The following is a 12428-nucleotide window of genomic DNA, read 5'->3' as shown; positions in this document are numbered from 1 at the left end:
AAATGTTTCAAGGTCTTGGTTGACTCTTTCAGTTTGTCCATCTGTCTGAGGATGATATGCAGAAGAAAAATTCAACTTGACATTTAAAGATGAACAAAGCGACCTCCAAAACTTGGCCACAAACTGTGTTCCCCGATCAGAGATAATCTCTCGAGGAAGGCCATGCAACTTGAAGATTTCAGAGATGAACAATCTGGCTAGTAAAGGGGCTGATGGTAACCCAGTTAATGGAATAAAATGTGCCATTTTCGAAAATCGATCCACTATCACCCAAATGGTATTTCGCCCTTTTGATGGAGGTAGATCGGTCACGAAATCCATTGAGATATGAGTCCATGGTTGTTTGGATATGGATAATGGATGTAATAAACCTGGTGGAGAACTTCTTGGACTCTTATGTTGGGCACATTTAGGACATGCTGCTATAAACTCTTGGACATCGGCTTTGAGACGTGGCCACCAATAAGACTGTTGAATAAATTTGAGAGTCTTTAGAACCCCAGGATGACCCATGAAGGAAGAGGAGTGAGTCCAGGTAAGCAGCCGTTTTCGAAGACTTGTGGCGACAAAGGTCTTGCCAGGCGGAGGAACTGGAGAGGTTCGAGTCATTAAAAAGGACGTAGGATTCACAATGGCTTGATTCGTGGTAGCATCATTTGATTCAGAAGAAGCAAAGGACCGAGAAAGGGCATCTGCCTTTTTGTTCTGAGACCCTGGTCGATAGGTGAGCTTGAAATTGAATGGTGTGAAGAAAAGCGCCCATCTAGCTTGTCATGGATTCAAGCACTGAGCTGACTGCAGATATAGAAGATTCTCATGATCAGTATAAACTGTAATGCGATGTTGTGCTCCTTCTAGAAGGTATCTCCACTCCTCAAATGCCAACTTGATGGCAAGTAATTCTTGCTCACCAATTGCATAATTACGTTCTGCCAGGAGGAACTTACGGGAGAAATATCCGCAGGGATGGACCTTTTTATCTTCAAAGACTTGTGACAACACAGCTCCTACTTCTTCTGTAGATGCATCCACCTCTAGTAGAAAGGGACGATTCAAATCAGGCTGTCGAAGAATGGGTGCTGACCCAAAGGCTTGCTTTAAATCAGAGAAGGCTTTGATTGCTTCAGAAGACCAGTTCGTAGGATTTGCTCCCTTGCGAGTTAGGGCTGTGATGGGAGCAGCTAACGAAGAATAATTCTTAATGAATCTCCTATAGAAATTAGCGAAGCCAAGAAATCGCTGAATTCCCTTGAGAGTTGTAGGAGTGGACCGATCTCGGATAGCTTGTACCTTACCGGGATCCATACATAGCTCTGATCCAGAAATGATGTAACCAAGGAACGGTATGGAAGATACTTCAAAGGTGCACTTCTCTAACTTACAATAAAGTTGATTTTTCCTCAGACTTGTCAGTACCTCTTTAACTTGGTGACGGTGAGACTTTAGATCCTTAGAGAATATTAGGATATCATCCAGGTACACTACTAGACACTTGTAGAGAAGATCACGAAAAAGTTCATTCACATAGCTTTGAAAAACTGCAGGTGCATTACAAAGACCAAAAGGCATTACAAGGTATTCGTAATGCCCATCCCGGGTATTAAAAGCAGTCTTCCACTCGTCCCCTGCCCGGATGCGGATTAAATTGTAGGCCCCTCGGAGATCCAATTTTGTAAACACAGTAGCTCCCTTTACCCGATCAAATAATTCTGGAATTAAGGGTAATGGGTACTTGTTTTTCACAGTGATCTCATTGAGTCCACGGTAATCTATGCATGGTCATAACCCACCGTCCTTCTTCTTAACGAAAAAGAATCCGGCTCCTGCAGGTGAAGAAGATGGTCTGATAAATCCTTTGGTTAGATTTTCCTGTATATAATCAGACATAGCTTGCGTCTCTGGGATGGATAGCGGATAAATTCGTCCCCTAGGAGGGGTTTTACCCGGAACCAGGACGATTGGGCAGTCCCATTCGCGATGAGGAGGTAGAGAGTCTGCTGCTTGTTTACTGAAAACATCCGCAAAGGATTGATACACCGGAGGTAGGTCGGGAAGGCTAATTGACCGGAGAGGTACAATTGAGGCTAAACAGTCCTTGGTACAAGATTTACCCCACGAAAGGACTTCCATGGTTTGCCAATTAAATTGAGGATTATGTTTTTGCAGCCAAGGTAAACCAAGTATCACATCTTGAGAGGCTTTGGGAATCACGTAGAAGGAGACGTATTCGGAATGGAGCACACCAACTTTCATCTTGAGACATACGGTTCGATGAGTAATTATACCATCTGGAATTCAACTTCCATCCACTGCTGTAACAGCAACTGCTGCTTCCAGAGGCATGGTTTGAACTTTAGACCGTAAGACAAAGGCTGAGGAGATGAAGTTCTCGGCTGCCCCGGAATCTAGGAGAGCTGAAACTTTCACTGTAGAACTTGGAACTTCTAATTGAATAGACAAGGTCGGCTCTTTCCCAGAACGTGATTCTAAAGTAACTCCTAGCTTAACCTCTCTTGAATAAGCTAGGAGCGAGAGTTTCCCGGTCGGAGTTTGCAGAATTTAACTAAATGTTCGGAGGACCCACAGTACATGCAGAGGTTACCCTGTCGACGACGAAGTCGTTCCTCCTCTGTAAGGCGAGAGCGCCCAATCTGCATAGGTTCTTCTGTCGTTACCGGAGACTGTGATGAAGAATCTTGTTGAGGCCTAGGATGATAACGTGGACTGGATCGCTCTGCCCTGGATTTCTCTAAACTTTGCTCCCTGTAGCGTAGGTCAAGTTTGTTACAGAGAGAAATCAATTCATCCAGTTTAGTTGGCACATCCCGGATAGTTAAATCATCCTTGATTCTCTCTGAAAGTCCATTCCAAAACGCGGCGATCAGGGCCTCCTCATTCCAGTTTAACTCTGAAGACAACGTGCGAAACTGAATAATATATTGACTGACAGGACGTAAACCTTGACGTAGACGGAGAATCTCCAAAGATGCTGAGGTGGTCCTGCCTGGTTCGTCAAAGATTCTCCGGAAGGATGATACGAACTCCTTGTAATTAGAGAGGATAGGATCACCTCTTTCCCATAATGGTGATGCCCACTCCAGAGCCTGACCGGAGAGGAAGGCAATAATATATGCAACCTTAGAACGAGCTGATGGGAAACTGGCGGACAACAGTTCGAACTGGATCTCGCATTGATTCAGGAATCCTCTGCAAAGTTTTGGAGTTCCGTCAAACTTACTCGGAGAGGGTAACTGCAAGCGGGACGTAGGCAGCGTCACAGGAGAAGCTGTAGTGGTAACTGGGACAACCGGAGTTGGAATCTGGACTTGAGACATTTTAATAGCCGTATGAAGAGTCTCTAAACGGTCTGCCATAGTTTGCATAAACTGCACTATTTGTGTCTGTATACAGTCCTGGTTTTCCAGACGGGAAAGGATATCTGACGTAGCACCGCCTCCTGCGAATTGGTCACTTGACGGATCCATGTGGCCAGTGCTTACTGTCAGGTCCGGGTGTTTTTGTGAATCCGTTAACCCGGGACCAACCACAGGTGTAGGTGCTGGGGTATGAAGAAAGCAGGGAGGACGAAGAAAGTTCCGTTTCATATATTTATTGAAAATAACAATTCAGTAAAGTGGTAAATGGCAAGTTATTAATCACCATAATATACTGACGTATTGCATGAATAATAGAAATAATATGCAGGATATATCTTAAAGAAAAAATAAAAGAAATGTTCATGGAATTGCGTTTAAAACAGGCTGGAGAATAAATGTTGAATTGTCCAAATATAAACAAGCTTTGATGCTGAACTGTAGAATGTGTTTAACTGGGTAATGCAGACATGAAGAAATAACTGTGAGGATTTGCAATGAAGTTTTGAGAGGTAACTGAGAGACTGTGAAGAATTATCCTTGTAATGGCAACATAGAAAGTAAAAGTACTAAATTGGGTTACTTGCGAGTTCCGGAGATCACTGTGAGACTGTAGCAGATGATATAAGTGATGAACGGGTTAAATGCAGAGCAGAACAAATGAACAGCTGAAGTTAATGGAATCCTCCAAACTCTGTATGGTTGAAAGCAGGCAGACAGGGTTTCCTCATGCAAGACTCTGGGAATCCAATTGTTACCAGTAGGTGCGTGATTAACTGACAGCACAGCGGGGAGCCGGTGGATCTTTAGCAGTGAAGGCTGCAGACGGGCCTCTGGGAACGGAGGCGATATCTGGACCACGGGAATCACACAGGAATGCACGGAGAGAGCTCAGAGCTAGAGCACAGCGTTGATACAACAAAGCACTGGCCCAGAGTAACATAATCCCAGCCTACTTAAAGGCAGCACAAGCACGGAATTGGCTTACACCTGCCCACAGGTGTTTTCACAAGTGCTCTGTATTACCTATTTGGTCTCCAACATGGCCACATCCTATACAGCAGACACACCGCAGTGCCTTAGGCCATTTGGTCCCCGCACTCACAGTTCCCAGACTCTGTATTACCTGTGCCACTGATCACGCCGCGTCCCCACACGGGCGCACAGCACCGCAAGCAACCGCACTGGCAACGGATGAACCCCAGAACCCGCAAAGGTAAGAGACCGGTTCGTGACAGTACCCCCTCTTCTACGGGTGGTCTCCGAACACCTTTGAACCTTGTCAGGATTTTTGGAGAAGTATTTCTGTACCAGTCTTGGAGAATGAACATCTTCAGAGAAAACCCAGGATCTCTCCTCCGGACCGTAACCCTTCCAGTCGACCAGAAACTGTAAACGTCCATATCGGGAACGTGAGTCCACAATCTCTTTAACTTCAAATTCCTCATTCTGCAAAGAGTGAACTTTAGGAGATTTGGACTGGGTAGTACGGAACTTATTGAGAATCAAAGGCTTCAGTAAAGATGTATGAAAGGCGTTAGGAATTCTCAAAGACGGTGGCAACTTGACTTTGTATGACACAGGGTTGAGTACTTTTACAATGGGAAATGGACCCGCAAAGGTAAGAGACCGGTTCGTGACACTAAGCCTGGAGTACTGTTGTGACAAGTCCTGATCATCTGACTGCAGCACAGCCAATCATGTGACTGTCTGAGCTTCCCTGCACCACCTGATTCCATTAACCCAGGAGTTTATCTTCCAGCCTCTGGCTCTCAGAAATACAGCAGTCTCTATCCAGGAAGTAACAGCTCTGTGCTGAACTCCTTCATTCCAGTGACTTTGTGTGATCCAGTGCGTCCGGATTCCACTCTGCTACCACTGCTATTTGAACTTTGGTTTTCTTCAATATTTCCAGTGTTAATATTCCGGACCAAGCCCGGTGAGCACTCCACTCCGTTCCGGATTCCATTCGGGTTGCTATTGCTATTTGAACTGTGTGTTCCTTCGATATTACCAGTGTTAATATTCCAGATCAAGCCCGGTCAGCACTTCTGTTGTTCCGGTTCCATTCCGGATATTATTGTCATTTGAACTTTGTCTTTTTCAGTCCAATCCGGTTTCATTCCGGTTATCATTTCTGTGGCTAACCTAGTATCTTTTGTCAGCATACAGTATCTGCTGTGAATCATGGGTGTTGTTATTTAATAAAAGCTTCATTTATTATTATTTCTACCTCTGGGTTTGTCATTGGTGTCGGACTGGGGCATGAAGGGCCCACCAGGGGGATGCAGTGATAGGGGACCATGTTTAGGGGTGTGGCCACTCTCCAGAGGGGGTGTGTCCAGCCTCCACAGAGGCTTGGCTAACCATTAGGGAGTGCATAGTCTGGGCCCCTTAATATATTTATATAGTAAATACTGCTAGTGCATGCATGATAATGTACCAGATTAATAACAGCAATGCACTGTAGAAAATACAAAATAGTCCTGTGCAGTATAAGGTAACACATGTAATGTATAATTCAAGTGCACAGTCTGGAACCTTGATCCCTAGAGGGGAAGGTCCCCCCCCCCCCTCCGCCCAGGCAGTGGAGCCCACCGGTGGCTTCCCCTGTACCTCTGTGGGCCAGTCCAACACTGGTGTCAGCTCCAGCCACAAACGCCTGTCCAAAACAAACCCAACCCTCAGGCGTGACAATGCTCTTACTTCCCGATAAGTTAGGAAGATGAAATTTAACATAGGTATTCTGCAGGTGGGAAGTAGGGAAACTACATAATTAGAATTTTATTAAACCTCCTCTAAGAGGAGGAAAAGGGGTTTGACATAATGCCATCATTACCGATGCGTGGCTTGCATTGCGTGAACGATAACGCCCAAACGGACAATCGGATCAAAATTTGGATTGCACCTCCAGTGTGTAGAATTTAATAAACTACAAAAATCTTCCTGTTACATTTTACCGTATCTGCTATGGGTGCTCCTCGTGTAACACCAAGAACCATGGATTAATATTTACTTACATTAAGACATCTCAAACTTACATCTCTATAGATTTACCAAATTCTTAACACTCATTTATATTTACAACCGTGATGTAGGTGGTATAGTGAGTAAGCCAACAAGACGTAGGTGGTATAGTGAGTAAGTCAGCTGCCCCAGAGGGGGAGATATTTAGTGATTTATGGGGTGCCAAAGTTAAATTATATCTTGCCCCCCCCCCTCCCTCCCACACAAACTAAAAACATTGTGGTACTCCTGATTACAAATAACACCAAAAAAAAAGGTAATGGTATTGAGTTCCTTGGAAGCAATGCTTTAAACCAATCCACAATGAAAGTTAGTACCTATGGGAGACCAGAATAGTGCAGAATACATCCAGTAGTGAGAATTTACTCCCTGGAAAGAGTAATAAATGAATCAAGCCTCAGGCATGTCACTTGTCCCTAGTGACTGGATAGTCTCCATTTTCACGAATGTTGGTGAAGCCTTCAAAGTGACTGTCTGCTGTCATACGGCATATTTATCTAAATCTTTGGATCTTATAATCATGCAAAAACTACACTGCATGACTAAAGCAATTCTAAGTTTCAGTTCTACTTATGAAGGGGCTATTTATGGAAGCATTAATTATACTGCATCGTTAATTAATACAACCACATCTAATATAAAGATATTATTGACCAATTATTTAATTTAAAAATATTATTGGCCCCTTAATATTTTTTCTATTGTCAGTTTATTAGTCCCCGTACCCCCCCCCCCAAGAATTTTTTTTTATAATTGTACAACAGAAACATGCTTATTATTTGTTTGTGCCCCTTAATTGTAAGTGACAATTAAATGCTTATGTTTAATGTTCCTCTGAATTATGTTTTGGCTGTAAAGATAGCTCAAAGCGCCACAGTTTGCACAATCTCTCCGGGCAGAAGCTACTCTATTGTCTGGCTATTTTTTTTATTTAATCCGATGATTTTTATTCAGAGCACTGAAAAAAAAATAGGATGGTCATTTGTGGCAAATTGTGTTAAAAAATAGTGGTTTTCTGGTGATTTTACCTTTATGACTTATAGGGGTATATTTACTAAAAGTCGATTTTGGTTGATGTTTGATTGTTTTTTTGGATCGATTTTGTGTTTAAGAGTTTAAATTACATATTTACTAACAGATGATTTTTGACATTGTTTAAAAATATGGCAAAAATCATATATAGTAAATGTGGAATTTAGACCCTGAAAAAGGAAAAAAAAACACCAAATATTGACCAAACATCAACCAAAAATTGACCCAGATCGTTTTTTTTTTGTAAATATACCCCCATATTTACTAACATGATTTCTGACATATTTTTTTTGGGACGGATTTAAAAAATCATTGGTTAGTAAATGTATGATTTAGGACCTGATTCCGAGATGGACGCAGATCGCTGCATACACAGCAAGATCTGCGTCCATCTCCTCAAATGCTGGGAGCCACCCAGCACAGGGCAATGCGTGGTGGGCCATCTCTTGATGAATTGCAGATGCATCAAACTAAGGTTGGCCCCTGGTAGCGTGTCAGGCGGTCGGCTGATATTTTTTAATCAGAGCAGCTGCATGTGACGTCATGCAGCCGCCCTGAAGACGGTCACAGCACACTCCTGTTCACACCCCCAATGCCGCATAGCTGCCCCGCAAATGCCCACTGCTGTCAATCACACTGTGGCCGCATCCTTCTGGAATGTGGCTGCAATGTGTAAGGTCGCACACGCACACTACATGCGCAGACCAGATGGACGTGGCCACTGCGTGTGGACGCGCAGCTACGTCCATGTCAGAATCAGCCCCTTAGACCCTGAAACACAAAATCGATCAAATATGAACCTAACATCAATTAAAAATCAATCAACATTGACCCAACATTGACTTTTAGTAAATATACACCATAGTAATTTGTAAATCATTCATATAAATCTCAGAAAAATGCCCCCTTTCATCAAATCATGCCTTTATACCCCAGTATATTTCCTGCATTTGTGATGTCTTAACTTTAAAAGATAGCATATTTCCTGCATTTGTGATGTCTTAACTTTAAAAGACAGCATTTTGAAAACATTGAAATATGTAACAAGACAGTAAATAGTAAATATAACTAGGATTTTATACAATCAAAAATAGCTTTTTGTCAGTAATGCATATTCAATGGTGACATACTGTAGTTAAAAAAGTTAACTTGTTCAAGTTAAAGAATTATTAATTATGATTCACAATTCATCTTTTCCACCTTCCAGCTTTAAACAGCTCAAAATGTTTCAGTGTAGCGGAACAAAGTGTAACCCATGTTCTATATGCATACATAATGCTATTTCTATTGTGTGCTAGTCCAATGCAAAGATCACAGAAGCATTTATCCTCCTCATACTCCTGTCCTAAGAAAGAACTAGATTAGCCACACCATTAACAGGGGCATGTACAGTAAAGATATTCATTTAGCCTGAACCCTGCGCAGTGTAAAACAAAGGGAATACAATAAGAAAAAAAAGTATTGAATTGTTTTAAACACAGTAAATCAGTCAATTACACAAACATATTCTTTATACTAAATTGTTTGTCAAAACTTGTTTTGACTAAATACAAAACATCATAACACGTAAAAGATAACTTGAGAATACACTCATCTATTATGCCAACTGTATAGTAATGCTGTAATTAGAAATAGATTAAAAAAACAAAAGATACAACTGCAAACTAAATCTAATACTTATTGTATTATTGCTGACCTCAGTAAATGTTAATAGATTCAGCATCAGTCAATGCAGCAATACTAGTAGTGTCTGAGGAACATCACTGACAGCAGAACTCTACTTTACAAAGTTAACACTGATCATAACAGTTGGATTTCTGAATGTCTAGCAGGCTGACTTCGTATTAGATTATGTTTTGACTCGTTTTGCTGGGTAATGACTAAGTTGCAGACATTTTTGGAGAGTTCACCTCTGTGTCAAGATGTCCTCTTCTGCACTGGCTCTGGGTACACCTAAAAGGTAGGCATACGATTACTCTAAAGGTAAAAACTAAAAATCTTACCCAACTTGCCATCAATGACAGTGAGGGCAATCTGATCCATTAGCACCAAAGTGAAGCCCACCTTCTGATCTCTGCAGCGCTGCTTCAGAGCCTCCAGGATGCACATCTGTGGGTAATCCTCCAGGATATTTCTGTCTGTTAAGAGCCACAGCAGGGAGCACATGGTGAAGGTGGACAACAGCAACCAAATGCCCAAAAAAAATATATGCAAGAATGAGCAGAAATATCCAGCCAAGGTCAATGCCTTGCTCCCCCAAGGCCTGGTCGCAGACAGCTAAAAACTGCTATATTTGCACTGTAATAAAAAAATCAGCGGCATTAAACCAGTATCCAGCAGCCATGTGCCACAAATAGGGGACTGTAATGTTCTACACCCCTACAACAACACAACACAACACACAGCACCACGCAAGATGCTGCGAGCAAACCCCTTGATGTAATCGACAGGGGCGGACCTCCTTGCAAAATACCATGCAAATCCTATTAATTTTAGCTGGAGCTGGAAATCACCCTTGCACATTTGTCTTTCAGTTTTATTTGCTTCGTATACTTTTTTTTTTCTTCTTTGTGTTAGTCGGATTATTTGCTCTTCACTGATCACAGTCCGCACAATAAATAGCAGATAGGTGATGTTTGTCCGGATCCTGTTACCTGCAGCGCTTGCATAGAGATGTAGCAGGGAGAGGTTTATTTGCACTTCTGATGGGTGGCTCAGTGGATACGACTGCAAATGTCCGGGTCCGGGGAGTCGGCAGCCAATAAGGTTGTGGAATCTCAGTCTCGAGACTCGGCATGCGACCAATGGCAGCGCTCGGAGGCTGGTGAAGGAACTAAGGATGGGGATGCTAGCTGGGTACCACCAGTATTGACTCTTTAATGGGCAGAGGGCTAGGACTCAGCTGCTACTATCGTGCAGTGCTGTGTATTACACTCCAGGCGTGACACTCTGACCCATTCCATGGTTAACTTCATTTTGATTACATTTTATTTACTTTAATTCACAGATTGAATTTTGATATAAAACAAGTCTTTTGCATCTATGGCTTATGTTAAAAATGAATAACTAAAAAGAAGCAGAAGAGGAGATTATTACATTGCAGTGTCTGTGATCCGTATTAAAATACGTTTTATTTCTTTCATATAAATAAAGTTTTATTCTACAAATGTATTCATATACCTGCAAAATAAACTAAAACCTAAAAGTGTACATGTTAAATATAGAAAAAAATATTCCTGCAAACTTTTGCATATAGGTGCTTTGGAATGCACACCTTAATTTAAACATAATGAGAAGTGCTATCATGCTTAGACTTGTAACATAGGCCCTCATTCCGAGTTGTTCGCTCGCTAGCTGCTTTTAGCAGCCGTGCAATCGCTAAGCCGCGGCCCTCTGGGAGTGTATCTTAGGTTAGCAGAAGTGCGACCGAAAGAATCGCAGCGCTGCTACAAAAAAAGATTGTGCAGTTTCTGAGCAGCTCGAGACCTACTCCTAGCTTGCGATCACTTCAGACTGTTTAGTTCCTGTTGTGACGTCACGAACACGCCCTGCGTTCGGCCAGCCACGCCTGCGTTTGTATTTGACATGCCTGTGTTTTTCCACACACTCCCTGAAAACGGCCTCCCAGAAACACCCACTTCCTGTGAATCACTCTGCGGCCAGCAGTGCGATTGAAAAGTGTCACTAGACCTTGTGTGAAAGTACTTCGGCTGTTGTGAAAGTACGTCACCCGTGCGCATTGCGCCGCATACGCATGCGCAGAAGAGACACTTTTTTACCTAATCGCTGTGCTGCGAACGAAAACAGCTAGCGATCAACTCGGAATGACCACTATAGGGGCTAATTCAGACCTGATCATAGATGTGCTAAATTTAGCACATCTACGATCAGTCACACTGACATGCAGGGGGACGCCCAGCACAGGGCTAGTCTGTCCTGCATGTCACACAAGTACAAAAGCATCGCACAGCCGCAATGCTTTTGTACTTCATGAGTAGCTCCCAGCCAGTGCAGCTCCTGCGCGCTGGCAGGGAGCTACTCGTCACACTGTCGTCACTGCTGGCACCACTGCACTAAGGATACTGCTGGCACCTCTGCACTGTCGGCACTACCGCTCTAAGGACACCGCTGGCACCCCTGCACTGCTGGCACCACTGCACTGAGGACACCGCCGGCACTCCCACATTGCCGACACTGCCAGCAACCCTGCACTGAGGACACTGCCGGCACTCCTGCACTTAAGACATCTCCAGCACTCCCGCATTGCTGACACTGCCAGCACCCCTGCACTGAGGACACTGCCGGCATTGCTGCACTGAGGACACCTCCAGCACTCCCGCATTGCCGGCACCCCATACTGTCAACACTGTTGGCACCACCGCACCGAGGACACTGCTGGCACCACCGCACTGAGGACACCACTGACACCCCTACAGTGCCAGCACTACCACTCTAAGGACACTTCTGGCACCCCTGCACTGCCGACACTGCTGGCACCACTGCACCACCGCACTGAGGACACTGCTGGCACCCTTGCACTGCCAACAATGTTGGCACCACTGCACTGAGGAAATCGCTGGCACCCCTGCACTACTGACACTGCCGGCACCACAGCATTGAGGACACTGCTGGCACCCCTGCACTACTGACACTGTCGGCACTACCACACTAAGTACACCGCTGGCACCTCTGCACTACCGTCACTGCCGGCACCACCGCACTGAGGACACTGCTGACACCCCTGCACTGCCAGCACTACCGCTCTAAGGACACCGCTGGCACCCCTGCACTGCAGACACTGCTGGCACCATTACGCTGAAGACACAGCTGCCAGCCCCGCACTGAGGACCCTCTGTCACAGTAAGTGAACTATTGGTTCATTGTATTAGACCTGCACTAAAACCTGTGCTGTATCCAACCCACACTGTATCTGACCAGGATAACAGACTGTGCACTGAGAATAGGCATGTGCTTAGGGTATGTGCACTTGTGCAG

At 44.0% G+C, this 12428-nt stretch overlaps 2 protein-coding genes across 2 annotated transcripts in view; one reads left to right on the top strand and one right to left on the bottom strand.

Annotated features, from left to right (window-relative positions):
• The window catches only part of RIMKLA (ribosomal modification protein rimK like family member A), a 477074-nt gene extending 467475 nt beyond the window's left edge, over positions 1 to 9599 (bottom strand). Inside the window, exon 1 of the mRNA XM_063942942.1 lies at positions 9437 to 9599. Within this exon, the coding sequence (XP_063799012.1) occupies positions 9437 to 9599 (163 nt within the window). The remainder of the gene's footprint in view (positions 1 to 9436) is intronic.
• FOXJ3 (forkhead box J3) overlaps positions 1 to 12428 on the top strand; it is an 886133-nt gene that overhangs the window by 49942 nt on the left and 823763 nt on the right. The gene's annotated exons all lie outside the window — the stretch shown is intronic.

Source organism: Pseudophryne corroboree, chromosome 10 (assembly GCF_028390025.1).
Source record: "Pseudophryne corroboree isolate aPseCor3 chromosome 10, aPseCor3.hap2, whole genome shotgun sequence".
NCBI lineage: Eukaryota > Metazoa > Chordata > Amphibia > Anura > Myobatrachidae > Pseudophryne > Pseudophryne corroboree.
Note: the sequence above shows the minus strand (reverse complement) of the source record. Positions and strands in the feature narration are given on the sequence as shown.